General features: G+C 38.1%; 1 protein-coding gene across 2 annotated transcripts; it reads right to left on the bottom strand.

Moving 5' to 3' along the window:
• Positions 1–167: 167 nt before the first annotated feature.
• Positions 168–25909, bottom strand: LOC131969442 (glutamate receptor ionotropic, kainate 1). 2 transcript variants are annotated; one of them, XM_059330444.1, is made up of 16 exons: positions 25707–25847; positions 16214–16381; positions 15820–16077; positions 11445–11626; positions 10855–10908; positions 10263–10436; positions 9206–9349; positions 4846–4953; positions 4249–4290; positions 3741–3854; positions 3452–3655; positions 3127–3350; positions 2611–2729; positions 2158–2375; positions 1360–1585; positions 168–1233 (listed from the first exon to the last, which is right to left on the bottom strand). In XM_059330444.1, the coding sequence occupies exons 1-16, from the start codon at positions 25789–25791 to the stop codon at positions 944–946; spliced, it is 2610 nt and encodes an 869-aa protein (XP_059186427.1). In that variant the 5' UTR covers positions 25792–25847; the 3' UTR covers positions 168–943. The 2 variants fall into 2 exon arrangements, with proteins under 2 accessions (XP_059186427.1, XP_059186428.1); XM_059330445.1 differs by lacking the exon at positions 4249–4290 and having other exon boundaries at positions 25707–25909.
• Between the last annotated feature and the right edge of the window lie 1579 nt (positions 25910–27488).

Raw genomic sequence — 27488 nt, 5'->3', positions numbered from 1 at the left:
TGCTAGTTTTACAAGACCTCATGTGTTGTTGATGTAACCTTAAACATCCTGATTAAATGATGGAGATGGTATAAAAATGATTACAATTAATAACCTACTGGATGAAGATCCAGTAAAGAAAATGCTGTGCATGCAGAGAAAGGGAGCAATCAAAACAACCAGAAATAAAAGGTTAAAGGATGTAATGTTCTTACATTACTTTAGTCATTCTGAAACAACTCCAACATGACAAAACATATACATGCATGTTTATGAACTCTGTATGATACAAAAGCAACAAAAAAAAGTAAAGACAGTAAGCAATTGATGGCCTGAGTGTCAAACAAGCAACTTGAATAACATTTTGTGGGAACACTCATTCATAAACAAAGTGGAAACAACCTTCATTGAATAAATCAAGATTTTCTGAAATACATGAGTACATACAAAAGTGGTAAGAAGAAATGCTGTTATGTCAAAGTTTCTGTGCGCTATAAATACGAAAATTACAAACATTTTATAACTGTACTCTCAACCCAAACCTACTGCAGTTGTTGAAATAAACATGGCAAACATGCCTTAAAAGAAAACACTTACCATCACTTACCAACAATATTTTTTTTCACATAAAACAATGTTAGTTTTTTTTGCAAAAAAAACAGCAAGGCCAAGATGGTCAAGTGTCATGATGTCAGAAGTCAACAACCATCTGTCATCATAAAAAGGGTTTTAAATGTATTCTTCCAATTAAGACTAAAATGTCCGTGTGCTCTACATCAAAACTACTGAAAACACTAAACTCTGCTTTCAAAAGTATTTCTGTTTTGATTGTAACAATGCAGTTCAACACATTCAGACTTCAAATCCTTGTTGGCCCAGTGGTTACTGTAGTCCTCTGAAGACAACAACGACAACACAAATGTGTAGTAGGGTTCATAACAGTCTTCATTTGATTCCCCTAGTGTTAATATTTGTTGTGCCATTCGCACTGACCAACACTCACCTCCTCAATGTCCAAGTTTTTTCTGGATTTGTAAATAAACTCTCCAATTGCCACAAAAACTGAGAGGACTAGTCCAGCTGCCAGCACAATAAAGATTCCCCCTATGTTCTCCACACCCAGAGCACTAGCCTCTTTGCTGTCCTCCTCTGGGCAGCCATTCCCTCTCCACCATTTCTCCTTCATCATGTGCAGCTTCCCTTCTTCCTGAAGCTGCAAGATGGCGATGGTGACCTTGTCTCTGTAAGGGGAGCCTACAGCAGGATAAAAACCATCATTACTGCCATTACCAGTATCATAACCTTCAAGTTTGTTGTTTTCTAGACGGGGCATTAATTCATTATTATGGTTATAAGTAGCGTGTTACTGATCTGTCTTACCAATCGGCGTTCCCACTCCATAGCCCTTGGAATCTATCAAGCCCCCAATCTGTGTGAGGTTGCAGTTACGCTGGCTGATGTACTCGATGCTGGTCGACTCCATCAGAAGAGCGTAGTCTGTGGTGAGAACCCTCTGGATCCCCTCCCGGTTGTTTTTCACCAAAGCCGTGTTTTTTCTGCTGCTCATGAATGCCCACATTTTCTCGTATGTTGAGATCTTCGATTTCTGTTGAATCAGGATTTATAGAAGTTTAAAGAAATGTATCTTGATGGTCAACACTGCAAAAACAACAACAACATAGAGGCTTACACTGAGCAGATAATGTTGATACATGGTCATTGGTTGGTGGTTGTTTCTAATATTTCAAACTAAACAGCATTTGGGGGCTTTTATTTGACTGGAGCAATCTTCCTGATGCATGGCAGGAAATGTGATGTGACAAGTGTGTACAAATCTGCCCAAGTTCATCCAATTTTGTCTATACATTCAGATAAATGTGTTGATGTTCTATAGACAAAGCAATAAATATTTTATTGGACATATTGCCCACAGGCTTTTGTTAAATGGCGTGTATGAAGACGTTCCTAAGATATTAACCTTTTAACCCTACTCTTTTTCCCCAGCCCAACCCTTCAAACAGCATATGTCATGTTACTGTAACGTTAGTGAGTACTGATGGCTCAGGGGTAAAACTTGTCAGGCTTAATAAAATCAAAAGTGGTAGTTTTTGTGTGCATCCCTGTCTCCATTGTTGTCCAGTTACTTTTCCATTTGCTGTCCAGTGGAAAGAAGATTACCTTAAAAAAGGTCATGGTGGAGCCGTCTCTTACAGCACCATACTCTATTTTGGTTTGCTTGGCTAAGTCATCTGCAGAGTCGATTGGTGAGTCCATTCTTTCCACAGTGAGGAAGGCAGCCAAGTTAGCAGTGTACGAGGAAATTATGATCAACGTAAAGAACCACCATATTCCACCGACTATCCTTGTAGAGAGGGCCTTAGGCATCAGTTCAGATCCTGTAAGATAACATAAGGTACATTTTGAAATTTTACAAACAAATACAACATGATATAATTACAATACAGCGTGTAAATAGAATATCCATGACACTAACTACTACCTTATTTTTTTCCTTCAGGCACACCACAAACATTATTTCATGTATGAAGGTGATGCTTGAAGGTGCTCTAACAAATGACTACCAGGTATGGAAACAGCATGATAATACAATTATAACTGCAGTAAGTATACCTTGCTGCATAAGTGCTCCAACTCCAAACCAGACACTGTTTATTAGAGTGAAGTTGTTTTCAACGACATCTGAGTCCGGGTTGCAGGGGTGAGGGTTGTACCACTCATAGGGAGTAAACCTGAAGGTGAAGAATTAAACGGCAACATAATACCCTATTAAGGCCTGTGGTAAATGTTGATATCAGTCATTACTACCTGCATTTTTATTCAACAGATAACAGGCAAAAATCATTCTGACTCAATTCTGAAGGACATGAAAACATTATAGTTGTCAGTTATTTCAGCAGAGTGCAATTAATCTATGATCCTTGTTGCAGCCAAAATGAATAGTTGGATTTTTCTAAATACAAATGGCAAATTGCATACAGGGAGTTCAAACATTCAAACAAAGCCAAATTAGTTTTGGCCAAACACTGTTACTTAACGTGCAACCAACCATAATGAACATATAAAGTTAATTGTAACTATGGACACACTAATCCTTTAGCCCCATTTATTATGTAGTATTTTTTTTACCTGGCGATAACAAACAGCACACAGCTGACACCGAGGCATGCCAGCAGCACATACATCCAGATATCAGGAGACAGTGGGTTAAGGAAGGAGAACACTCCTGGATTTGTGCCGTTAGGTTTATGGTAGAGGATGCTGATCCCCAGTGTCATGAAGGGCTTGGAGAAATCTATCACCTTTTCTCTAACATATGTGATAGTAAGAGGGGCCACAGCAAGGTCAGCGACCTGGTTTAGAACGGAGAAATCAAGCAGAGCCACAGTCAAAGACAGATCATACTGCTGATCACTGGAATATTCTCTCATATAAAATATCAATTGATACTCACATGGTCAATGAGTTCTCGCACCATGCCGTTCCACTCCCCCTTGTCATTCTGAGCTCCATATTTGCCATCAGACACCAGCTTTACCTCATAGGAGAAGCCCAAAATGTTGGAGAGCTCTTTGAGGAGGTCTAGGCAGTAGCCCTCAAAGCGATCATTTCCATACAGTGGCTTATCAGATTTTTTATACATGACATAAGGATTTTCCTGAAACAAGGCAAAAAACAGACTTTGTTAGCTTTATTAAGACATTCCTGATATAGTGTGGTCTGATAATTACTTTAATTCATACCAGAATAGTTGTGACAATGAGGGTCCTGTTGGCCATTGAATCAGTCACATTTGTAGATGAGTCCTTGTTGTTTTCTGTTAAATTAAGGCCGGTTTGGGAGTTCCATACACCAATCTGTAAAAAAGGAAATATCCAAATAACCACACTGACTGGGCATCAAAGATCCATAGTTACCCTAGACACCTTCATATGATCATGGGAAGGAATGCAAAGAAGGGGAAAAAACAAGTATTGGAAGCAGAAACATTACAGTGGAAGCATAAACATAGGTAAGAGAGTGGGGGAGGGAAAAAAGGAATCAAATATAAAACACAACGTTTTATAAAACTTGAATGGAATTTCCAGTACAGAAATGTTGAACATTTCTTCTCACCAGTACCTAAAACTTTTCTTTTTTTTAAGGGATGAGGAGTGGGGGTGGGGGGACACCACGGAGGGCAGCAGGTAGAATAAATTAATAACCAGTCTTAAAATCCCTTTAGTCTGCCAGTGCAGCCAAAGTACAGACCTTTTTCCACACTTTATTCAGGCGGTTGTTGCCCGCGATATTCTTGCAGAAATAATAAAGAGAAAGCATTTTAATAACAGAGCCCTGAACTTAAAAAACAATCAACAATGATGGTGAATTTTGGCTCAAGGACAAATGTGGAAAATAACAACTCCTCTGGTTACAGCTCGTATTCTGTATTCATTTCAATCTTTACTTCCAACTGTGTTCACTTAAGTTTAATGTCTTTGTCCTGAAGAGATCTGTCATTAAGAGATAACAGGGCTGTTAATAACCTGCCAAAATTGGGAGCAGCATTGTCAATATGATTAAAGGGACATCTACAAACTTTTGACCTTAAAATGACAGCTACAATGATTTGCATGAGCTGTGTCAAAACTGCTCCTTTTTTGAGGTATAATTAGTGCTCCAGATTTCCAGATACGGTATATTGTTTTACAGACAAGTCATCTTTCTGTTAATTAAAAAAAAAAAAGACATTACAGTGTATAGCAGAGGTGCTGTTTGTCTTTATTTGTCCTATTCTGTTCAGCTCTGCTATATGAATGTCTGTAATAACAGCATAGAAACAGGACAGAAACAGGTCAGATAGTTTACCTTCTCCAAGCCATCTTCCTTTAGGCTGATGACATCTAAATCAAATTCTTTCCGCAGGCCGTCTGTCTTGTTTATAATTATTTGTCCCGTCAAGCCATTCCATTGTGCCTGTGGCAAAGAGAGTGCAGAAAACAAAACCAATGAATCCCTCTGTTTTTAATGTCATATACATAAATGCAAAGTAAAGCAGAAGTCAGTAAAAAATGAAAACAATTCTTGAAAAATTAATAATTGATGAGTTCTACATTAGGCAAATAACACTGACAAAGGCTAACTGCATCTTAATGGGGATTTTTACATTGGCTGGATTCTCAAGTATCTGTGAGTATATAACATGGTGGACAGTGATATAAATGGAGCAGGCAGGCATGGCCTCTGCCTGAGTGGAGAGCAGCGGGTGGGCAGCAGAGCTCAGAGATATTTGAATGCAGTTGATAATGAAGTGAGCTCAGCTGAATAACAGTCAGGTTAAATCTCTGTTAGAGAGGGCTTAGAGAAATGAGCTGCATCTCAATTCTGCACTATTGGAGGAAGCTAAGAAGTCAGTTTCTTTATGGAAAGATGGCATATCTACCAATCAATACACATACTGAAAGTCTGCCAGTGTATTTCATGATTTTAATTTATTACAAATCAAGATGTAATGGAATAGAATTAAAGAGGCAGTTCACCCCATTACACAAGTATTCATATATCAAACCTTATAGACACACGTGGTGATGGTGGATTTCTATTTGAGACTGACACTGATGAAAGCAAAAGCATGTTGTTTCTCCCTCATTTCCACATTATTACTGAAAAACTGGACACTTATGACTGATAATCTATAGAACTTGTTGTGAGCAGTTTCTTCTTTGCTCGTCGGTTGATAGTTTTCAGAAAAACTGATAACAAAAAAACTTGTGGGTTATTGTGGATAAGCGTAAAAGTTATAAATTGTTTGGAAATTGACATAGCTGCTAGGTTTTTCTAATGAACAGAAGAGCACAATAATAGCCAAATACATTTGGGAAATATAGCAGATATATGGGAGAAGAGCTGTGTGAATTGTTTATCTTTAAAGAACTTGTGTTGAAGCTCACGTGTACTCTCAGAACTAAAAATTATTGGGGGCACGTGGTGTGACACACACCAAATGCCACTGAGCACATGATTACTGGTAAAAGATCCAAACTACCAGAGATCATATCGGGACTGTCTGAATTAATAAATGACTTTTGATGAAAAAGGGAAAGGTTTTATTGCAATGATTGATTGTAATATAATCTAATAATCTGGGTAACTCATTTAGTGTCATGCTACACCATGCATTAGAGTCTCCAAAATACTTCAAACTCAATATATATGCATATCATATCACACATTCGGGAGGACTCTTTTTGTTAGAAATCGATTGCAGGTGTATTAAGAGATGCCGAACAAATGATGAGCCTTTACCTTTCATCATCTTGTTCTTTCAGCCTTCAGACAGAAACTTACATCAGTCAGTTTCTAACTGGAAATAATTTGATTCTATCTATTGTAGTCAAAACAAATGAATCCTGATTCATCCTTAGAAATAAAATTCATGTTGGCTCTAACAAAGAGTAATGCATATTATTGAGTTTGTTACGTGCACACACGAACATACCATTCAAGATTAAACTTGATGACATCATGTGGAGCATTATCCCTTTGTTAAGTTTCTAACATCCGTTTCTAACGCAAAGATCTTTTGCATCTATAGAGGGTTACAGAGTATCATTTGGTTGAAGTTGCTCTTTGATTAGACCGCTACACACACTCTGACTGCACACATCTGTGAGACCTACTTGACCCCTAAGTCCAGATTTATTCATGTCGTTAATTCTTTTCAAATCCCCTCCAATCAAAAGTGTCTGTCTCACCATGTGTTGGTGTCATTACTGCACATGTAGCGATGACATGGATCTTCTTGGATTGGAGAAACCAGATGATAAAAAGGATGAGAATTACTTTCAACACACTACTGAAACCTCAATGATTATCCATTAATATATTGGACACTCCATCAACTCCACTGTGAGAAAAAAACTCATTTGCTTTTTCCACTTCTCCCTCCAGCTTCTATATACCACCCTCATAAACATGTTCATTGGTAAATTCAGGAAAATAATTCCACTGCACATAGCTGAACCCTATTTTCTTGAGCTGTTAGTTCTTTTGGAAACTTTTTCTGCAAAACATAACTTTTGGTATTAAATATGTGATACAGCATATATTCCTGCAGGGGAAATTGCCTTTTTGCCTTCCCTCCCCCACGAGAGCAGAGTGCAGGGTGAGCCACGCAGCAGCACCCCTGGATTCAGTGTCTTGCTCAAGGGTATTTCATATAACACTCTTAAAAAACACAGTCTGAAAGAACCATGTAAGTAGTTTGCATGTTTTAACCAATTTGAATTCTGCATACTATGCTACTGCTGATTTTTCACAGTACACCACAGTGTTTTTTAATGTATTTTCCAGCATCCAGGCAGCCACTGGTGCCTGTGCAGTAGCAAATTCAGCTTGCAGAGACTTGAAAATGACTAGCCGTAGGTGATCCACCACAGCAAACAGCATGTCTCATCTGATTGTTATCAAAGTTGCATAATTATTGTGTGCCAGCATTATCAATAAACCATTTTCATCTATAGTGTAGCACAACTTTTATTTTCTTTGATAGTGGTGGTGTGGTTTTGTGGATACACAAAAATGTCAGTCTCATGGGTAAAAGTGAGGCATGGCAGGTATGCTAAACTCTCAGCAGCATTGCCCAGTATCAGGCGATCCTAGCTGACATTAGGCAAGAGGCAGGCACCATGGACAAGTCTCCAGACTACCGCAGGGCAGACACATAGAGACAGACAACCATCCATACTCTCATTCACTCCTACAGGCAACAGAGACCCACGCTGACACGGGCAGAACATGCAAACTCCACACAGAAGAGCTGCAAGCTGGATTCAAACCTGCAACCCCTGTAGCCCAGCATTGCCACAGAATTAATCAAATAAAAACAGGATGTTCTCTTTGATCGACTAGATAAAGAGTTTAAAGTCTTCAAATACAACACAACTGACACCAACAATATCAGTTAACAATATCAGGGTGAGTACTTTCCCAGTTTGCCTGCCATTGACCTCTCCTGTCCTTTCAGATCCTGCTATTCCTTCACCCATCAGCAGGTGTTCTCTCTTGTTTAAGCTCCACCTGCCACACACCTGCTCCTCATTCTCCTATTAGCTTCCTCCGACTGGCCATTTTCTGTCTGTTTCCTGCCTGATGGTCTGTTGTGCTTCTGCTGAACCTTTACACTGATGGCTAACAGAGAAGCCATCTGGGAAGCTTTAGAAAATGTTTGCTGTTAGTATAAAGTACAAATGATTTATAGGAAATAGACCATAACATAGAAAGAAATCCCCAGAATGGTCGTTTAAAATGAATGCGCTGTAATAAAAACAACGCTTGCAAAGATATTGGACGTCATGTTTATCAAGTAGAAGAGAGAAGGCAGAACAAAACACTGTTAATCACCATCAGACAAGAAACTCATATTCGATACTTCAGTGTGTTTATGTAAAAACGCTTATCGCAAGTCTAATTACAGACAATATCTGCTGGGGCTATACAGCTGAAAAGTTCATTTACTCACACTCTTTGGCATTGCTTGTGTCCTTCAATATTCTGTCCACATCCGCTATTGAAAAGCTCATTTGTAAAAGAAACATCTAATTAGAGAGAGCAACGTAACGAGAGAGCCTATTAAATTCAAATCAAAATATCTTAGCAGAGCTGAGAGTCTGCTTCCGCAATTAAACTGAGATATTGTCCATGTTTTTCAAACAGTCAGTGTTTACATTATAATGTACTTTTGTTTTTGTTGTGTTCCTCTTCTGTCAGATCAATAGTTCACGCAGAATTTAATACTTTTTAAAAAAAGTTTCAATTACCTAAGATCTACACTACAGGATGAACTTATTATGGCGTCCTTCAACTTCAAACAATGAGTATCAAGGGTGCAATGTTGAACAAATATATTTTAGAATGAGTATTAAGTTCAGGGAATCTTTACTATCTCATCCTGTTTGCATTAAATATCCACACAGCTTTCATCAGAAAGAGTCTGACAACCCACTACTTTAAAAAACCTTCAACATGCAGCATGTCATTGATCCCTATCTTATAAAAAATATTTTAAATATAATCTTCACACACACGTTCATCACATCTGATCTCCTTAATCTATTGTTTTATGCTCCTGCACCCAAGGAAATGAAATAGAGGCAGCAGGATGTGAAACGGACGGATGGATGGATGGAGGAAGAAGGGCTGGTGTCACACATTCATAAACCAAACTCACGTCTTTGAGCATGCTCATGAAGCGTGATCCAAAGCGCCAGGGTTTGTGTCTGTGGCACTGAAGGGAGCTGACAGTGATCTGGGAGGCGCGTTGCGAGGCAGCAGCCACCATGTAGACGGCATCGTACATCAGAGCTGCTTCAGTCTGAAAGAAAGACACAGCCGCCAGCATCCATCAGCGGGGATCACGTCATGCACTTACCACATCAGGACTGTTGATGTACGTGCACGGCACAGTGTGGTTTCTCAAAGCAAACCCACAAAACTGCAGCACTACTTTTACAAACTACATGGAAAGCAATCAAACAGGCAACCACAACCAGCCACAGTGAGCACAATTTGGTGAGCAATTTTATTCAAAATACCTCACTGATTGTACACATAATCAGAAAGCAACATGGTAGGATTGCTGTATTGTGACTCAAGTGTGGGCAATGAGGGTCTCAGATTAATTCTTTATAAAGGTCCTGTGCAGCTTCCAAAAAAGGCAACTTGTTTACACATTTACATATAATCTCCCAGCAATTATGTGTGGATGTGGAGAACAGCCCTATTTGACATTAGAGTACTGGCCAAGTTTGGCAGACAAAGTAAGCAGTATGTAAATAAAATAAGTTTACAGTCCTTTGACTCATTTCTAGCTGATTATGAGATGTTCTACAAAATTATGTTCACTCCTTTACCCCTTTAAAAGATGTAAAGAAATGGGAAAATGTGCTGACAAATCAAATTGTCCTAACTTGCTTAAGAAAATCAAAGCAACAGGAAGACAATGTTTGGAAATAAAACTGGTTAATGTCAAACTGAGAGTCAATAATATTCAAACTTCGGCTTCAACTTTTTTCAGCTGACAAGCTCAGGCTGTCCATATGCATTCCATTTATTGTTGAGTTTTCATATTGATATAATAGGCTTCTGGTGACCTTTTGAGCATGTTGCTTATAGTATATAAATAATCACAATACCATCAGAGAGGACATGTGTGTCCACACTGACAAACAGCACCTGCACTTGATAGATCTTTAGCATGAAGAATAAAAGGAGGAAGGTAAACTCACTGTCATCATCCCTTCCATCATTCCCGTCTCAGCTTTGGAGGGAGCCTGCAGTCGCTCCATGGCCCACCTCTCCACCACTGAGGCCACCTGAGGGCTGTCTATGTTGAGCAGTCTGAACCCCGTCATGTTGACCCCACTGTAGCGGTAAGGCTCCAGGTCAAGGGAGAACAGGTCCTGTACAAGGAAATCAGAGCAGAATGAATGTGATTCGGCTTAAAAAACACCCCAAAAGTAAAAGTGAGTTATTCAGCAAGGGTAAAGGGACACTTGATTAAAATAGTGGAACAATATACAGTATAATACCATGGAATTATGCCAAGGGCACTGAAAACATCCAGCAATCTTATTATAAAACAAACCACAGATGTTTGAGTTCATCTGCATAATCTTTGCATAACACAATCTCTAGGTGAATACACACATCTAGGCTTGCGTAGGATAAAAGGATACTTAATTAAGACAATGGAACAGTGTAAGTGCATATCCATCACAGTTTTCAATCCAATTTTGAAGAGAAACTTGAGAATCCTTGAGAGTTCCGGTGCACATATGTTAAACAAAACAGTCTTCATGTGTTTCTTAGTGTTCTTACCAAGGTGGTGAAGAAGAAATGGTAATATTCAGTCATCATCCCCATGGACAAGATCTAAACAGGATAAGAGATGAACGGATGGTGGACAGTTTACTATGTATTCACGTTTCTCTCCAGCCAGCATATACAATGTTGTCTTTCCCTAAAGCCATCTATACCAAGAGACCTGTATTACACATTCAACCAGTCTTCTGATTTGTTTTGTTTTTTTGTATTGTTTGCAAGGTTTGCTCTAGCAAGTATCCAATGAGTATTTGCTCATGTTAGTGTAGTGTTTCCAATTAATCTTCCATGCAGCTTTCGGTTCTAAATGTGTATGTCTGGCTCAAAAATAGGCTCTGCTTGGATTTGGAAATGATCATAGGATTTCTGAGGGGGATAGAATTAGACTAATCTTGCACACAGTGAATATTAAACCAAAAGCAATGCAGAAACACCAAAATAACACAGCGACTACTCTCCAATGAAAAATAAAAATTGGATTTCAGACAGAACATTGTATTTTGGGTGTCTAGTTTTGAATTAAACCCTGAGGACAATGACCTCTGCCCAGTGTGGACAACATGCTGGTGGATGTTTGTGCTATTCACCTGCTTGAGAACATCAGCTGATGTTTGGTAAGAGCAGTCAAAGATGACGTAGAACTCCTTCCCCTTCTTCATCTCTTTCAACAGAGGACGGGCATCTTTACTTCCTGTTGGCAGCTGGCGGATCTTGATTTTAATGCTGTATCTGGAGGGAGCTTTGATCAACTCTTGCAAACGAATCAGTCCTTAAATAATAAGACAAGAAAACCATTATTAGGCTCAACAATGATTATTTACAACAAACCCACCTTCTGAAGACATTTGGTTAACTATCATACTCTTGGACAGCAAGAAAACAATCTCCACTGTGTTCATGTTGTTTCCCTTATTGTAAAGTGTCATCAACAGATTATTTATGGTGAGGTAGAAGAATCAAACATAATCAACTTTTGATTGTATTTTAGTGTTTGGTGGGTTTATGTTATTGGATTTTCAACAAAAAATGCATCTGCTTTCTGCTAAATGTTCTTTTCTTTTTTTTAATCATACAACAGACCTGCCTTTAGTTACACAGTTTAGGTGGCTTTCTAAAGCATTGCATATGAGCCATAGATGTATAAAGATTTTTGAGATTTAGTTTATGGTATAAACCCACAAAACAGAAAAATCTATTTAACAATAAACCTGTTGTATTTACAGAGGATCTATTCTATCAGACAAGACAATAAGATGAGAGGAGAAAGTATATTTAATAAATATAAATTCTACAGGATTAGATACAATTCTAACACCTACAATCTTGACTATTTTGTAAGCATCCCAAAAAAACATAACCCATAGGTTTTAGCTATTTGCACATACTCACAGCATAGATTCACAGCGTAAAGGGAGCTGCAGTGACTAATGTAAGCAGGCTCATTATTTTATCATCATTCAAGTTGAGATCCTAAAATGTGTCCAGTTCACAACGATTCATCCTTTATACAGTCTATGGATTCATCACAAAATATCAACACAAAACACTACAAAAATTGCTAAATTTAAACTAACATTAACGTTAGCATTCGTGAAACATTTGCTAGCAAGCTAACTTAGCTAACCCGCTTTAGTAGAGGCTCTTATTTGTATTGATTTAATAAACAACTGTCTAGGCAGCAAATCACTTAAAGATGATTTGCGTTTTTAACACCGAGTACAACAATTAACCTAATTATTTATATAAGTTTAATTTATTTTAATTGCCTCAGTTTGTTCACTGTATTTTGAAAGGTTTCACCGGAAGTGTTATTACGCTTTTCAGGCTACATCGACGCAAATTTGACTATTTTAATATTGCAGTTCTTCAGTGTGACCACAAGAGGACAGTAAATCACTCTCGATTTTAAATACATAGGTCAACTACGTCTACCTAGCATCAAGGCAAACAAGAGTGCATTGACTGTTGAATCATGTGTTAAAATATATATCACGTGTGTGTCAAAATACCATGCAAAATAGGAATCCACAAACGTAAGTTTGTTGTATGAAATTTAACAGTATTCAGTACCAGGCCCGAATAGTAGTTGTTGTTGCCCGAAGTTGTAGTAATTGTAGCATTTGGTTATATTTTGAAAGTTTTTACCGGATGTGTTAGAATGCTATTGAGTCTACATCGACGCAACTTTGACTAATTTGTTTGTTGCAGTTCCTGAGTGTGACCACGAGAGGGCAGATGTGTCGTAACTTGAACAATAATAGCTCACGACACTATACGACATAATAACACAGTAGAGGGCAGTCAGTGGACCACCTTACTAGCACAACATTCAGTTAAATAAATATTACCCCACTGAAGAATGTGGAGTTGTAGTGTTTAACTGTCACAACCAGTGAACTTTTATTATTTTTATTTTTTTTCAAACAAGCATGAGGCCGACTGTTGGGTTGATTAAGGTTTTGGCTTTATTTTGAAAGTCAACCGACGTGCTACCATAAACCGTTACGTCCATATTGATGCTATCTTAACGAATTAGACATTGCAGTTCCTCCCTGTGGCCACCGGAGGGCGTTATGTACACCCATTTCTGAAAAGACCGGTCAGTTGCCATCGCCAACGTCTTCAACTTTGCTAACTTATTACTTCTACTACTAAGAGTTGGTGGAGAAGCTCACTAGCTTACTTACTATAATTGGTCAGATGAATAATAACACCACCGACGAATGTCGAGTTATGGTATTAAACTGCCATCGCTAAGGGGGAAAACATTGTGTTTGTTCAATTATGACAGTTTATGCCTTTATTTTGAAAGCAGTCAACGGAAGTGTTAGCTAAACTGTCACATCATTATTGATGCGAGCTTAACGAATTAGACAGTTCCTCACTATGACCACACGGGGGCGACAAGCACTCGTCTCCACCAATGATTTTAGTGTATTAGTCAAATTATCTTGGCCAAAATGTATAGCCACAAAATGTTTTAAAAAATGTGCAAGAACCATCCGGAATATTGGATGTTTTTTTCATTTTCCATTTTCAGGTTGAGCCCTTCATTTATTTGCTATATATGTGTTATGTTTATCTTCCTCTGGTTCCTTGTGCCGCGTAATTAATTTTTTTTCAGCCAGAGATTTTTTTAATCATAATAGTTCCGCAATAACAAACCACAACAATAGCAACGAAACACGAGTGTCCACTGCCCTCCAGTGAACATCCGGTTTTCAAAATAAAAACGTTCAAATTAGGCAGCGGGAAACAGCATGATACTTCTGAAGCAGCAGGTGTAGGTGTAAGGCCTAATTACTCATTGGTTCGCGATCGGGACCGCTGCTTAGAAATACCTTTACTGGGTGTACTGAGTATTTTATGACTTATCGAGCTAGAAACATGGCTAGCAATCGGCAATCACTAACGCGTCACTGTTCGTGAGGAATTAAGATTAATTAGCTCCGCGTCGCGTTGTGGACGCCGGAGTGTGGTACCCACTGCTCTGCACGCAGCAATGGCGGGACTTTAAAATATATATATATATATATATATATATATATATATATATATATATATATATATCATATTCAAGAGCAGGATTACAATACTTCATCATATTTCCTTCAAGATGACCTGTTGCATTTACCGCTACACGATCAACAGGCTGTGGGGGACATCGCTGGACTGTATCTGGACTCTGAATGCAATTCACAACATACAGTCAGAGTGGAGACGTTGATCGCCACGTGCTGCTGGGACTGCCAATGTTGGCATCTTTTCATACCCAGTTTGCAAACACTAAGTCAAAGAAGAAGCTCCTCTAAAGGTAAGACACCTGCTCCTTTACCTGTATATGTGCTGCAGTGTACAGACTGGATTCCTCTTCAGTTTATTCTAAATGTTTTTTTTAACCATTTTGTCTTTGACATTCCTGTCATAAACTGCATGTTCATATAATTTTGCTGTATCTTTATGCTCAGTGGTTGGGTCTGTTTCCTGTAGTTGTGCTTACATTGTGAGTGGAGTTGTGATGGGGCTGATGAGATTTTACTGTAACTACACAACTCAAGTTTGATCTAATGGGATGTTTGGTGTTACAAGTATATGCTGGCCTAAAATTGGCCTACATGTGACTACAGTAGTGTTTGGCACATGATGATATTTTACGTTTGTATAGCTGTAAAGGGAATTTTGCAATTCAACATTCTGCTCAGTAAATCTATGGTGTAAACCATAGTGCTAATAGTCTGGTAAATTACTTTGTTGTACAGTGAATATTGTAAATTGTGGTGTAAATGGGCTGCAACAATTTTTAAATATTCCTCAAATATTCTGTTGTTTTTTTGCAATGAAGCTGTTCATCATTTACTCCATGAAATGTTTGGGAATAGTGAAAATGTCTCTCACAACACATAGGTAGCTTGTTTTTGTTTTATGATTTTAGAGAATATCTTACACTGGTTTGCATAGAATGCATATCTGTTAAAAGCTATGGAGGAGCATTTTGAATGAAGAACCTCAACTCTGAACTTCTAACATTATCCTCTCTGAAGAGATACATTTCTCTCCCTGGCAGGCCTTCGTTTAAAAATGTGTTGTTCTAAAGTGGATTGTTCCCATTTTACCTTCAGAAAAACTGTTTCTGATATTTGAGTTCTCTGGCAATATTTCAAAATGAAGTGATGCTTAGTAAAGTTTTACATATTATAATCCAGATAAAACAACCTATTGCAAACCTTTCACATCACTTTCTGCCTACCACCAACAAACACTTTAAGTTTAGTATTCCACCTCCACACCCTCATGTGGTTAAACTGTATCACACAAACATGTGCACTATCCACACAAAATGCACAAACCAATTCCCACATTTTTTTAAATACACTGGTGTGGCCGTCAGTTTTTAAAGTATATACAGTGTGAAATGATGTGCCTCTAAAGTTTCTGTTGTAATGCTTCACTGGTTTGACTCACCAGTTGCATCCTCGTAGACCACAGTGACCGTCTTCCACTTGTAGTACTGCACTATGTCCAGCACAGCTCGGCTTATGGAGGTGTATTCAGGATAGAGGTTAATGTAGAAGCTGTCTTTGTTGTCCACTGAGGGGTGTTTCCAGCGTGTCTGGATGTGAGGGACTTCAAGGGCGTTACAAATAGACTGGACCGCACTAACAGATGAGCTGTGAGATGGGCCAAATACCGCCCCGACACCCAGAGCCAACTGGTCACAGGCTGAAGTAATGAAACGGACAGCGGAGAGAGAGAAAATAACAAATGACCAACAGGAGAGAGACACTTATGACATAAACAATCTTTCATTGATTCTTCAACACAAAAAACTTTCAGAATTAAACGAGATCCTCCTTACCTCTTCTTGAGGCTTCAAAACTGTCGAACAGGTTTATTCTCTGGATGTCATAGGTCAATGTGGTGTTTGGCATTAAGGTCCGGTTCCTGTTTATGTTGGTTACGGCAAATTTAAAGGCCAGTTCTTCAACACTAATGGGCTCATTCTCAAGTGTCTCAAAGATGCCGCCTGTAGGAAGAGAAGACATGGTGGTGGTGAGTGTTAGCCAGATCACACTGAAGTTATAGCAGAAAGTTAAATTCAGTGTAGTTATTCACCTCCATCTTAGTGTTTGAAGGTTACCATGACTGAATGCTGACAGTTGCATAATGTGGCCCAATTTTCTCTGTACTTGTCCACATAATGCTACTAGGAGACCAGGTTGAGGTGACAGATTTAATCCCATTCAGAGAAAAGCTTGACCTTTACTGACTTCACCCTATTTATGTGGCCTAAATTTCACAAGCAGACACAGTGGCAATTTAAATAGGAAGACACCCTCACCTTCAGTTCATTATAAAACAGTTTCTCAGCTAATATATGGTGAGACTTAACATATCCAGTAATGCATGGTCTTGGCAGCCATTTAAAACCATCCCATATCATCTTTTTCTCTCCTTCTTTTAAAAAAGGGATTCAGTCCAGTTCAACAACCGCTGCACTCGTTCTCCTTAGTCAATCAGATTGCTAATCTTTTTTAATTCACTGCTCTAGACAACAGTCACCTTCAATGAAATCACACTGAATCATGTGCCCACCAGCTCATGATTAATGGTACCACACAGTGAAGTCCCAAAACATAATGTAATTTACTGGGAAGAGGTTAAGTGTTTCTGCTCAGGCTGCCAAAACACTGTTACCATGATAGGCTGCTTCCATTAAAACCCTAATTCTTAATTCTCTAAATACTAGGGATGGGAAAAATATTGATTTGCTTAAGTATTGCAATTTTTAAGAACAATTTTTTGCCCCAATTGTTCTTTTTTAATACCGTAATCGATAAAATTCAATTTCAGTTGCTTCATTTAAGGCTGTATGAAGGTGGAAAGTTTCCACTTTTATTGTTGTAAGTTATGAGTGAAGTGTGCTGTGATAGCCATCTAATTCTTGTCTCATTTGTGATCTGATAAACTGCAAACTATGCCCCATATCACTATTTTTTTAATATAATGGTTTCCATTGGAACAGAGTTGTGGAGGCTTTCATCATATGGAAGTGGACATGGTTTTAATCTAAAGTACAATGGACAGATGATAGATGCTGCTGAAAAAAGCTGAGCTAGATATGGTTAGAGCTGCATGCAAACTCTATCCTGCAGCCATGCTCCTGGCAAAAAAAGAAATCAATCACTGGCTGACGTGTTTTGAAAATGCGTTATGATATACAGTCTCTTGAAGTGCATTATTCCACTTTTTCCATAGCTACTGTTCAGGACAGAAGCATATCATCCGCCTATTATGTTTTCTTCTCCACATGCTTCTTTTAAGCTGATTGTTTTTTTTTCTTTATTCTGGACTGACTTTGCTGCTATGTGTTTATGAAACATTAAAGTTCTCTAATAGAAGATGTGGAAGTTTCATTAATCCCAGACTGGCATCTGTGACTTTGAAGTAGAGCAAGACTCGTTCTTATCAGTGCACAATCCACATAGAAAATGTCTATTTTCATTCTAGCTTAAAAAAAATCATTATATCAGTTGTCATATCGGTATTTTTCCCCCTTCTAAAATCGGCAGTGTCCTAAAAATCCCCTAAAACGTCCTGTGAAGTGCTGCAGCTACTTGAAATGACCAAATAATATTTTATTGTGAAATTTAGTGGTCAGTCTGTAATAATCTAACATTGGTTCAACTGTAAAATACAGTGTATAAAAATCAGCAGTTTTATGATCCATAAAAACCACAATGAAAATGTAAAGCTAACCTTTGCGGCATCACTGTTTATAGAGGCAGCAGTGTAAGAGGAGAAAGACTCGGAGGCTAAATGATGCTGCAGTGGATTAACATCATCCACTCTTATGTAGAAACTGCACGTTATATATGGTGAGACTAAACATTTTTCATTTGCTAAAACATAATAATCAGCCGTGCCAAAGGGATTCTCTTGTCATGCCTGTCTTTAAGTAATTAAATGCACCTGGAAGTAGCATAACGGAGCACAACCAAGTTTAACATGGTGTTTTGGAAATCATGTATACATTACAGTTAAGGATGCAATCAACAATATTTTTTATGATCGATTAATTGGTACTTAAAATCTGAATATCACAAATTCCAATTCCAACGGCTTTACCTTACTTGTTTTATGAACATTTCAAAATCTAATTCAGTTTACAATGCATATGATAATTTCTGCCATAATGTCCATCAATTAATCCACTTATCATTTCACCAAATCACTTCAGACTTTTTATTTCAGATTCCCAGACTACCAACTATCAGCTTAATTGAAAAGACTTCTAACCAATTCAGAAATCTTTTAAATCAGCATGTAACATCACAGCTGTCGGCTGCCTCTTCATAGAAAAACCGTTGTGACAATGCCATTTCACATTTCCTGCTGTTGGACCAGGCGATAAACACTCACCAATGCTTTTAAAATGAGCTAACACTACAGCTGTCAAAATTAAATTTCCAGATACATTTCTCTTTTGAACACAATCACTTTTCAGCTGGCTGTGTGTGCCAGGGCCACAGGGAGGGGGTTGTTCCAGAGTTGAGAAGATCATTCTGAAAACAGTCCAACTCTTAATCCACTGCACTGCTCCAGAAAGATGACGGCTCTAGCATGCCATGGCCGGCAATATGGAAATATATTACTCCAGCCAGGCACGAGCGCTACAGACAATGTTTAATATTTCAGTTACATAAAGCGCAGCATGAAGAACATGAGGATTAGGGTCAGAAAAACGTGGGATTGTCACCACCTGCATATAGTGCGAGCAGACTCGTGTGAGATTCAGTGTCCTTATCCCTGCTGAAAATGCCCCAGCACGTCGATTTCACCCCAAGCCTTTCAAATGTAAATCATTTAAAAGATCTGGGCCTTCAGTGATAGGATTTCTGAAATAATACAGTCAGGGTTAAATGTTTGTTCTCACCACATTGGCATTCATGAGTGCAGGCAGAAACAAGGCCATTTCTGAACAGTTGGAGTCAGTCACTTTCTTTATTCCTATAAGCAAATACGAACAAACAGTTTTGTTGTTGGAAAAATCCTGTTTAGGTGGCAACCTTAACAAGACTAGCAATATGTACTTTAAAAGCTCTGCCATTTCCAAAGTTGTTGATCAATACTTGCATTAACCATGAACACAAATTATGAAGATGCCATTTCGATGTTACAATAGTTTGCAAATGACCTCACTTCAACACTGAGGCTACAGATGGCAATAGGTCATTGCACTCTCTAACAGTGTTTGAAGAATTGCCTGTGAAATTGTGATTGATTTGGAAGGAGAAAGGGCCTTTAAAAAGCTCCCCTTGAGACCTTGATTGTGAATGACCTTTTTCTTTGGTGTAGCATAGCCTCAAACCCCAAACTGAGAGAGCCTTGTCTGGACTCCCTGGTCACTAAAAGCATGCTTGAAAGTGCCAATCCTAATTATGGTTACCAAGCCTCAGTGAGCAGCTGCTGTTAAAGTCCTAAATTCTTTCCCACTGCAATATGAAAATTTCATTCCAAAATACAATCACCTTCTTCCAAATTTGCCCAGAAAATGTATTCCATCTCAGCGTCTTTGATGTGGTTCAAGGTGTTTTCAATATAAAAGGGGAAATAAAGATGAGTTTTGACCAGCTGGTCTTGATGTTTGTTTGCTTCAAGTGCAGAGGCTGCAGCAAATGTCACATGCCCTATTAAAGATTCAGCAACAAAATAATCCTAGTGGCAGCATCATTTCCAATCAGAGATTTTGTTTTCCTCATACTTTAACTGGGCTGTCGAAATAGATGGTACAGATTGTGCGAAAGGCAAAAATAGCTGCAGCTATTTAGATTTACTGATTTACATTTTTGTAGCTGACCTCTAATCACACTCATAATAATATGCAAACATCACGATGCAAGAGCTCAAAATGCAGTCAAAATATCTGTGTGCATCTGCAAAGTGTATTACATGGCAAATAATAGAAATGAATAATAAGGCTAAATGTGACACATTCTAAACCACTACCTATAATAAAAAGAAGTTGGCTCATACATTTAGCATTCATCAGTAGCTTTTAATAATATATATTGATTTGCCATTACAAGCCATCTGATTTAGTGTCCTGCAGGGAGAAACGACTAACCTCTCTGACAATCCTGCAGTAGGTCTATAAGCTTAAGTTATAAATAAAAGCAAACGTATTAGCAGCTGTTAGACAATGACAGTACTGCTCATGCCTTGTTAGGCCATTGTTCAAACTGACATGTATTTGGTTGGAAGGTTATTTAAAATGAGCCATATAATCTATTTACATAGACAACTTCACGTCAGCAAAAGGCAAATATATCTATTTTATTGCACAGTTTACTTATTCATTTCCTCTTTTGAAGCCTGAAAAGGCACACACAGTGAAAGGAAACACATTTATCTCTGCTCTCATTTCCACCTGAGATAAGATTGTAAATTTCTGTTTAAATTATAATGAGTTTCTTGATTCCCAGAAAGGCAACCTGAAAGATTCGGTGTGACGGCAGTTTGTCTGCAGCTCAGCATGAAGAGCTCCGGTCCAAGCAATCAGTGCGGTCCACTTCGGCAAAAACTCTACTGGGAAATATTTGTAGTGCTTAAGGTAGTGGGGCTCTTGGTTCAACAGTTTTTGAACACATGTTATTTGCTAATACACCTGAGATGGTTTTACAAGTTATCAGGAAATGACCAATCCATCTGTTTGCTTGATTATTGTGCAACAGAGTACTAAAGCTCCGCAATAATCAGTCAGTTATTATCATACCCAAGACCACCATCAGGCATCCAGACATCTGGAGTGAAGCAGCAACCATATTCCACTTCATATCTGGAAAATGGCTTTCAAATTAGCTTATATATTCATGTGGTTGAAAACTGAGGCAGGAAATCATCAGTCTTATCTCTACATGCATTTTCAATTAAAAGACCCCACAAAACATTATGCGCATATCACCAGGAAAATAATTAAATTTGTCTTTACCCCAGGCTTTAACATTTGTGGTCCAATGAGATTGAGTCACAGTGATGTGCAGAGCGGCATTTAATTGGAATCAACCAGCTTTTATCGCAGCTCAGTACAATATTTCAAATCAGTCTCTCTGCCTGGTGGAAAACCTTCCCCACACCTGAGGATTCAAACAGGCACCAGTGTCATAACATATTCAAAGTTTAAAATTGGACCTCTGCTGATCCCGATATTCATATTTGAGTTTTAAAAAATCTAAAAACCGACAGATGTCAGATTTTTTCAGACGAGTGATGATACTGATTTCGGAGAGGAAAAACTTGGGCTTAACAATATAATGGCAGAACTTTTAAGCTTCAAACGGAAATTGACCCTTTCTACGTGTATTGGGCATCCTTTTTTTATACGACTATGCGAAGCTTCTCAAAAGAACTGCTTTCTTAAACAAATAGCTTTTATTAAAAAAATATTTTAACAGTATTATACATACAGAATATGACATTTTCAACCAATTCTAGAAATGATCACTGAGAAACTTAAGATTATTAAATGGCTAATAGCATTTCTATATCACTTCAAGCATCGCTTCCTGCATTATGTGTTTGGTAAAAAAAAGTTTTTCATAGTGGTGCATATCGGACAGCATATACTGAAACCAATAGATACTAACATGCCTCTGATAGATCAATATCAGCTGATAATATCGGCTGATAATATTGGCGATCTATACAGCCCTACAAAAGCAGTAACACTTAATTGTTTCATTATTTTCATTGTTTTTCATGAATATAAGGATCCATTAAATTAAGTAATTAAAGAGATGTGTCCAACAAACGTACTGACTGGGACATTTTACACAGACTTGTCAGAGAGATGCATCTTTGTATTGCAATTTATTTTGTTACTTATCGACTACCATATACATTATATAAATGCGATGGCTAATATTGCTAAATAAATTGTCCTAGCTTTACTTCAAATGAACAGTAACAATATAAAAATCTAATGTATATTAAAGATTATTCCCCTTTTCTCCGATTTGAACCTTTATATTCTTCCACCTCTACTCACATCTATAGATAACATATCACGTCTTAAACATGATCAGTCATTTGTAAAGTAATTTGAATAGTAAAATAAGATTAAGACATAGAGAAAATGCATATCTTTGAAGAAATTTATCCACAAGGCTTTTGTGACATGATGCTGTGACCTGTAAACAATCCTGCCTGAACACAAACTTTCAGCAGTGCGGTGTGGTCCGTTTTTGAGTTTAACTCCAAAAATGGGTCATGGGATCATGGTTCAGTGCAACTTTATATTCTGCACTTCTACATTTGACAGAGTAGAACCAACCAACACTGTAAATGGGATTAGTTTTCAATACTGATGCAGAGAAATAGGGATTAAGCACCTCACAGTTTCTGTTTGCACATGACACATGAATCAATGCACTCACTCAAAAGGCTATTAGCAAGCAAACGAGCAAATGGACAAGAAAGTTAGAGCTGTCTGGGATCATTTATACTTTAGTAATTACAAGTTTGAGCTTTGAGGTGCCGGTAAAAATATAAAGTTAGAGCAGAAATCACTAGACACGCTTGTCTTGTGAGACATTTTATTGTGCATTGTAGAAGAAGAATGCAATCATCCACACCATCCTCAAAAATAAAATAAAATTAACAATCTATGAAGACTTGCATATTAAAGCCCAGATTCTTTTGCAAGGAAAGGCTTCTTCCTTGTAAATTGAACACTGTAGAGTTAACTTTTTTTTTTTATCAGGGCTTTATAATTAATGCAGTTTATAAAGAAAGGTGGAATGAAAACTATTGCTATAGCTACCATTAATTATTTTCTAATATAATTTTCAGGATCACTGAGCTTCCATCTCATCTTTAATAGGCCAGACAATGCTGTGGGGTGATGCATGCTAGGAGGTCACAAAAACAAAAGATTCTGCTTGTGCTGCAGGCAAATGCTGATAAACCCGTAGGCTTTGCTTTTTATAGACTTCTGTTCTTCCATTCAGTGCACAGAGCAAGAAAAATAACAGGGTTCAGATTTAGGCAGCTGGACCTTTCTTAATGCAGAATGTAAGAGGTTAGCATGAAGGAACTGATCTTAGCATCCTGATTCTAATCTCCTGTGACTCGATTATCACATGAAGAGGAGTCTTTTAAGGCAGAGGAACACAATGACGTAGTGTGTTGCTTTCTCCCCTCTCTCCATCCTGGGCCAGTTCCCAGTGAGACCGCCCACCCCCACCTCAACAACACCACCAGCACCACTCCAACCTGGGCCAATGCCAGACTGTGAATGAATGAGGAGGTCCTAACCAATCTACTATCTTCGTTTGATGTGGAGCACTGAGGTTTCTCTGTTTTATAAGATAGCTGCCTGCGACCCAACACCAAAACATTTAGACCGAAATATAAAAATCTCGATCATGATCTGCATCAAATCCCCCTAATTTAAATTTAACACTATTAAATGGGGAGATGATTGCATCAAAGGATATTTCTCTGGCTAGCAGTAGCTAATCATACCTTTCCCATCATTGGCTGAATCATTAATAAATCAGATGTCACCAATAAATAAAGCATGCGAGCAAAAGGAAACGGGAGTTTAACAAACAGAAATATAGAGTGGAGGCCAAGCCACAAGCTGCTGCTTCTGTGCTCTCCCCAATGATGAGATTTGGTCGCTGCCTAAGTACCATATTTGGGGAAGAGACTTTCTGCATAAAGAAGATTAGTGTTAGTTGTTTAAGGGCTTGAGGGAGAAGATTTACCATTATTACCAACCCCAGTGAAAAGAGTGGAAGCCAGTCACAATCTGATGCCACCACTTGCCAAGACAGAGAAATGTTAATTGAACCGAGCCACACACCATATGGGAGAGATTATGATGTGTGCGGGTCATGAAGAGAATGACAAAGATTAGGTGGCCTCGGAGAGTGATAGATGATTTAGAGAGATTAACAATATAGAGCACAGCCGGGACTGTTAGAACGGGGAGGTGGCACCGGCCTATTAGCCTCCAAAGTTATGCAACCGCACCAGTCTGAATGTTAAAGTCTTTAGAAGTAGTGGGACTTTAGAAATATACAGTTGCCCTGGGCATTGAGCAGAGCAGAGAGTCCTAGGGCCTAAATTAAAAAAGTCATTTTTGTGATGCAATCTTCCAACCCATGAGAGGAATAGTGGATAACCAATGGGGAAGAAGCAGAGAACATTAATTTGCCAGCAAACCCAGGCTCATTGTTACAAAGTTGCATCAGAAATCAAAGGGGGAAAGTCGGAGCAAGAGCTCTGTTTGTCTAATTACAAGTGAAAGCAGAGTTCTTGTCAACTCTCAAAGGCTTAGCAGACAACTTTGGACTCAGATCTACATTCACAGATGTCATTGGTCATCAGCATATATATCCACCAAGTCTAAATAACTTTTGACTGTGTTTGGTAAACGAGAAGTTTCAATTTCACTGAGAGTGTTCACGCTATACTCTTAGATCTGTATCCATTTCACATTCCTCAGTGCCAAACACATCATCATGCCAACAGTACATGCTTTCAGATGCAGCAGTAGAGCAACTTAATCACCACCAAAGTGGATTAACATGATTTAGATGAAAACCAAGAGTTGTATTTTGATAACCCAGCACTCTGTCCTCAGAGTACCTCCCTTATGAAAAATAATCGGGTAACCATAAAACTGCTCTATAAACATCACAACAGGAAAAGTCCTTGCATGATAAAGTATTTTTTCAGTATAAACTATATTAACGTACATAGGCACACAGCTGTATCCCCCTTATGGTTGTGACAGGAAACTGAAGATGTGAGTGCATGATCCAGTAACAGGAATGTTATAGTGACACAGCAACAGATAACGAAAATGTATCACAAATGTAAAATGAAAACAGTGTGACTCCCTATTGTAAGTTTTAATTTATAGTGCCAGGAGTTAAAGGTTATCCTGCTCCCATTAACTTGCCTACAGCATCTGAGCTGCACTTGCTATGAATGGGTAACCTTGCATGACATCCACATGTATGATCTCTGCATTCATTACCCTGGCTGTATTTTAATTAAGTACGGTGTTTATTTTCAGTCTTTAGAAAGAAGCTACTCTATATAGTCACTGTGAGATGTTAAAAATATTAGACATTATGATAAAGCCACAAAAACTTTTTTTTTTAAAATTACATATACAAAGAAAGGTAGTCTGTTATTAATCCCAAAGGAAAATTACCATCCACCCAGGTCCTGAAATCATATATTCGAACATTAAAGAGGATGATTGTATAGCTGATGCCTGTATATTAACAAATAGGAGTCACCATTTTTAAAAACCAGACAGTTTTACTACTTACCAATTCTCAGGACCTGCTGCGAAGTGAGCCAAAACTCTGCTATAAAGTACAGCAGTGAAAATAACAGTCCCTTCCTTTCCGCCATGGTCCTCTCTCCAGAGTCGAATTTAACATTGATATCAGTTTTTCTGCCCTCGGTAACTCATGCTGATAACTTGCCAGTCCTTGTATCCGTAAAGAAAATAAATTGGAATCCGACCCGCATCCATCCCTTACACATTGTGATGGGGAAAAAGAAACAACAACAAAAACACACTCCACCTGCAGCTGTCACTGATCAAAATAACTCCATTTTCCCATTTTAAAATCCTCTATGTGCCAGTAAGGTTTTGCTTCCCATATTCACTGTCCAGACATCCTTCTTATCATGTTTTTTTTTTCTGGTGCACACTTGAATTGTAGGCTGCAACTGAGGAGGAGGACCGTGCGCTCGGCTCCTCTTGTCAAGCTTGCATGAATACAAACTGCAGTTTCTGATTTAAATCTTTCAAAATAAAAGGTGAATTGGCAACCATCTGCAACAACAGAGAAAATCCAGGAATAGGCTTCATATACTTACTTATACTACAGCCATTAAATTCATATTTTAAACAAACACAGCAAACAAACAAAAGACCGTCATGTTGTATTTGTATGTATATTTTGTGAAATCATGGTAATCATTTCCTAATGAATATTGTCTATTTATTTTATCCAAACCTTCCCCCATACAACTGATTCAAATCAACTAAATGTGTTGCTTATAATTCGATCTCCCTAAATTTTAATGTGTATATCATGTAAATAGTCTTTTTAAATGTTTTTATGTTTTTTCTTTTCCCCCTGAATCAGCTGGTACTTAATTCTACCCGTTATTTTAATGCTTTTATTATGAAATTAAGCCTGTCTTGTATCCGGTGTCACTCCTGCTGACTCTGGCTGACTTGACACAGCTGAGCATCCCTCCCGTGCAGGCGCTCAATTGAGGGCACAGCCAAGCCGCTAATCCGCAAACATGGATACGTCCTGAAGATTAACTTCAAATCTGGCAACATTCGACCTCGACAACGTCTTTGCTTTGGTACACCGAGGAATGATTAAATCTTTGCTCCAGTCCTGATGGAAACGCAAATCTAATCTTCAAACTGGTCTGTGGCGCTCCCTTGAAGATTAACTACCTCAAACTGTTTATCTGACACAGTCTCATAGTAAAATAAAATGTGTTCTCATTACCTTTTACATTATCTTAACCCTCTTGAGTGGTTCGGGATGGAAGATAAAAAGTTGCCTTGGTTGCTTAGTGCCACTGATCAGCAACTGGTGATGATGCTTGTATGCACTGCTCCCCAGGCAAGGCATAAGCACAAGGGGTGTTTAATAAATTTCTGGGGATTAGTTTAATTGTAATATTATTTAATTCCACAGAAATTAGCAAAATTAGACACTGATAGTTGTGAATATTTTCTCGATTTACACACTGATGGCAAGAATATCCAGGCGTTTCTTTGTAGAAAATAATTTATTATGAACAATTTGAAGTCTCTGCTCAAAATGAAAAAGTAAAAACTGGTTAAACTCAAAATCAAACGACATACAGAATATGACGAAAACTTAGGAATGCAGTGTAATATAATGGACTCACTCTAATGTTTGTCATTTCCCAATACAGCCTGTTGGCTAAAGAAGATTTTAATGTTTTAAATATATTCCCTTAATTTGAAATTGTTCCAATTAAAGCTTCAGCTAATGAAATGCAGTGGAAGGATTATTCCTCTGCATTGTGATTAGGAAGGATGGCACTGG

This window comes from Centropristis striata, chromosome 4 (genome assembly GCF_030273125.1).
Source record: "Centropristis striata isolate RG_2023a ecotype Rhode Island chromosome 4, C.striata_1.0, whole genome shotgun sequence".
Lineage (NCBI taxonomy): Eukaryota > Metazoa > Chordata > Actinopteri > Perciformes > Serranidae > Centropristis > Centropristis striata.
Note: the sequence above shows the minus strand (reverse complement) of the source record. Positions and strands in the feature narration are given on the sequence as shown.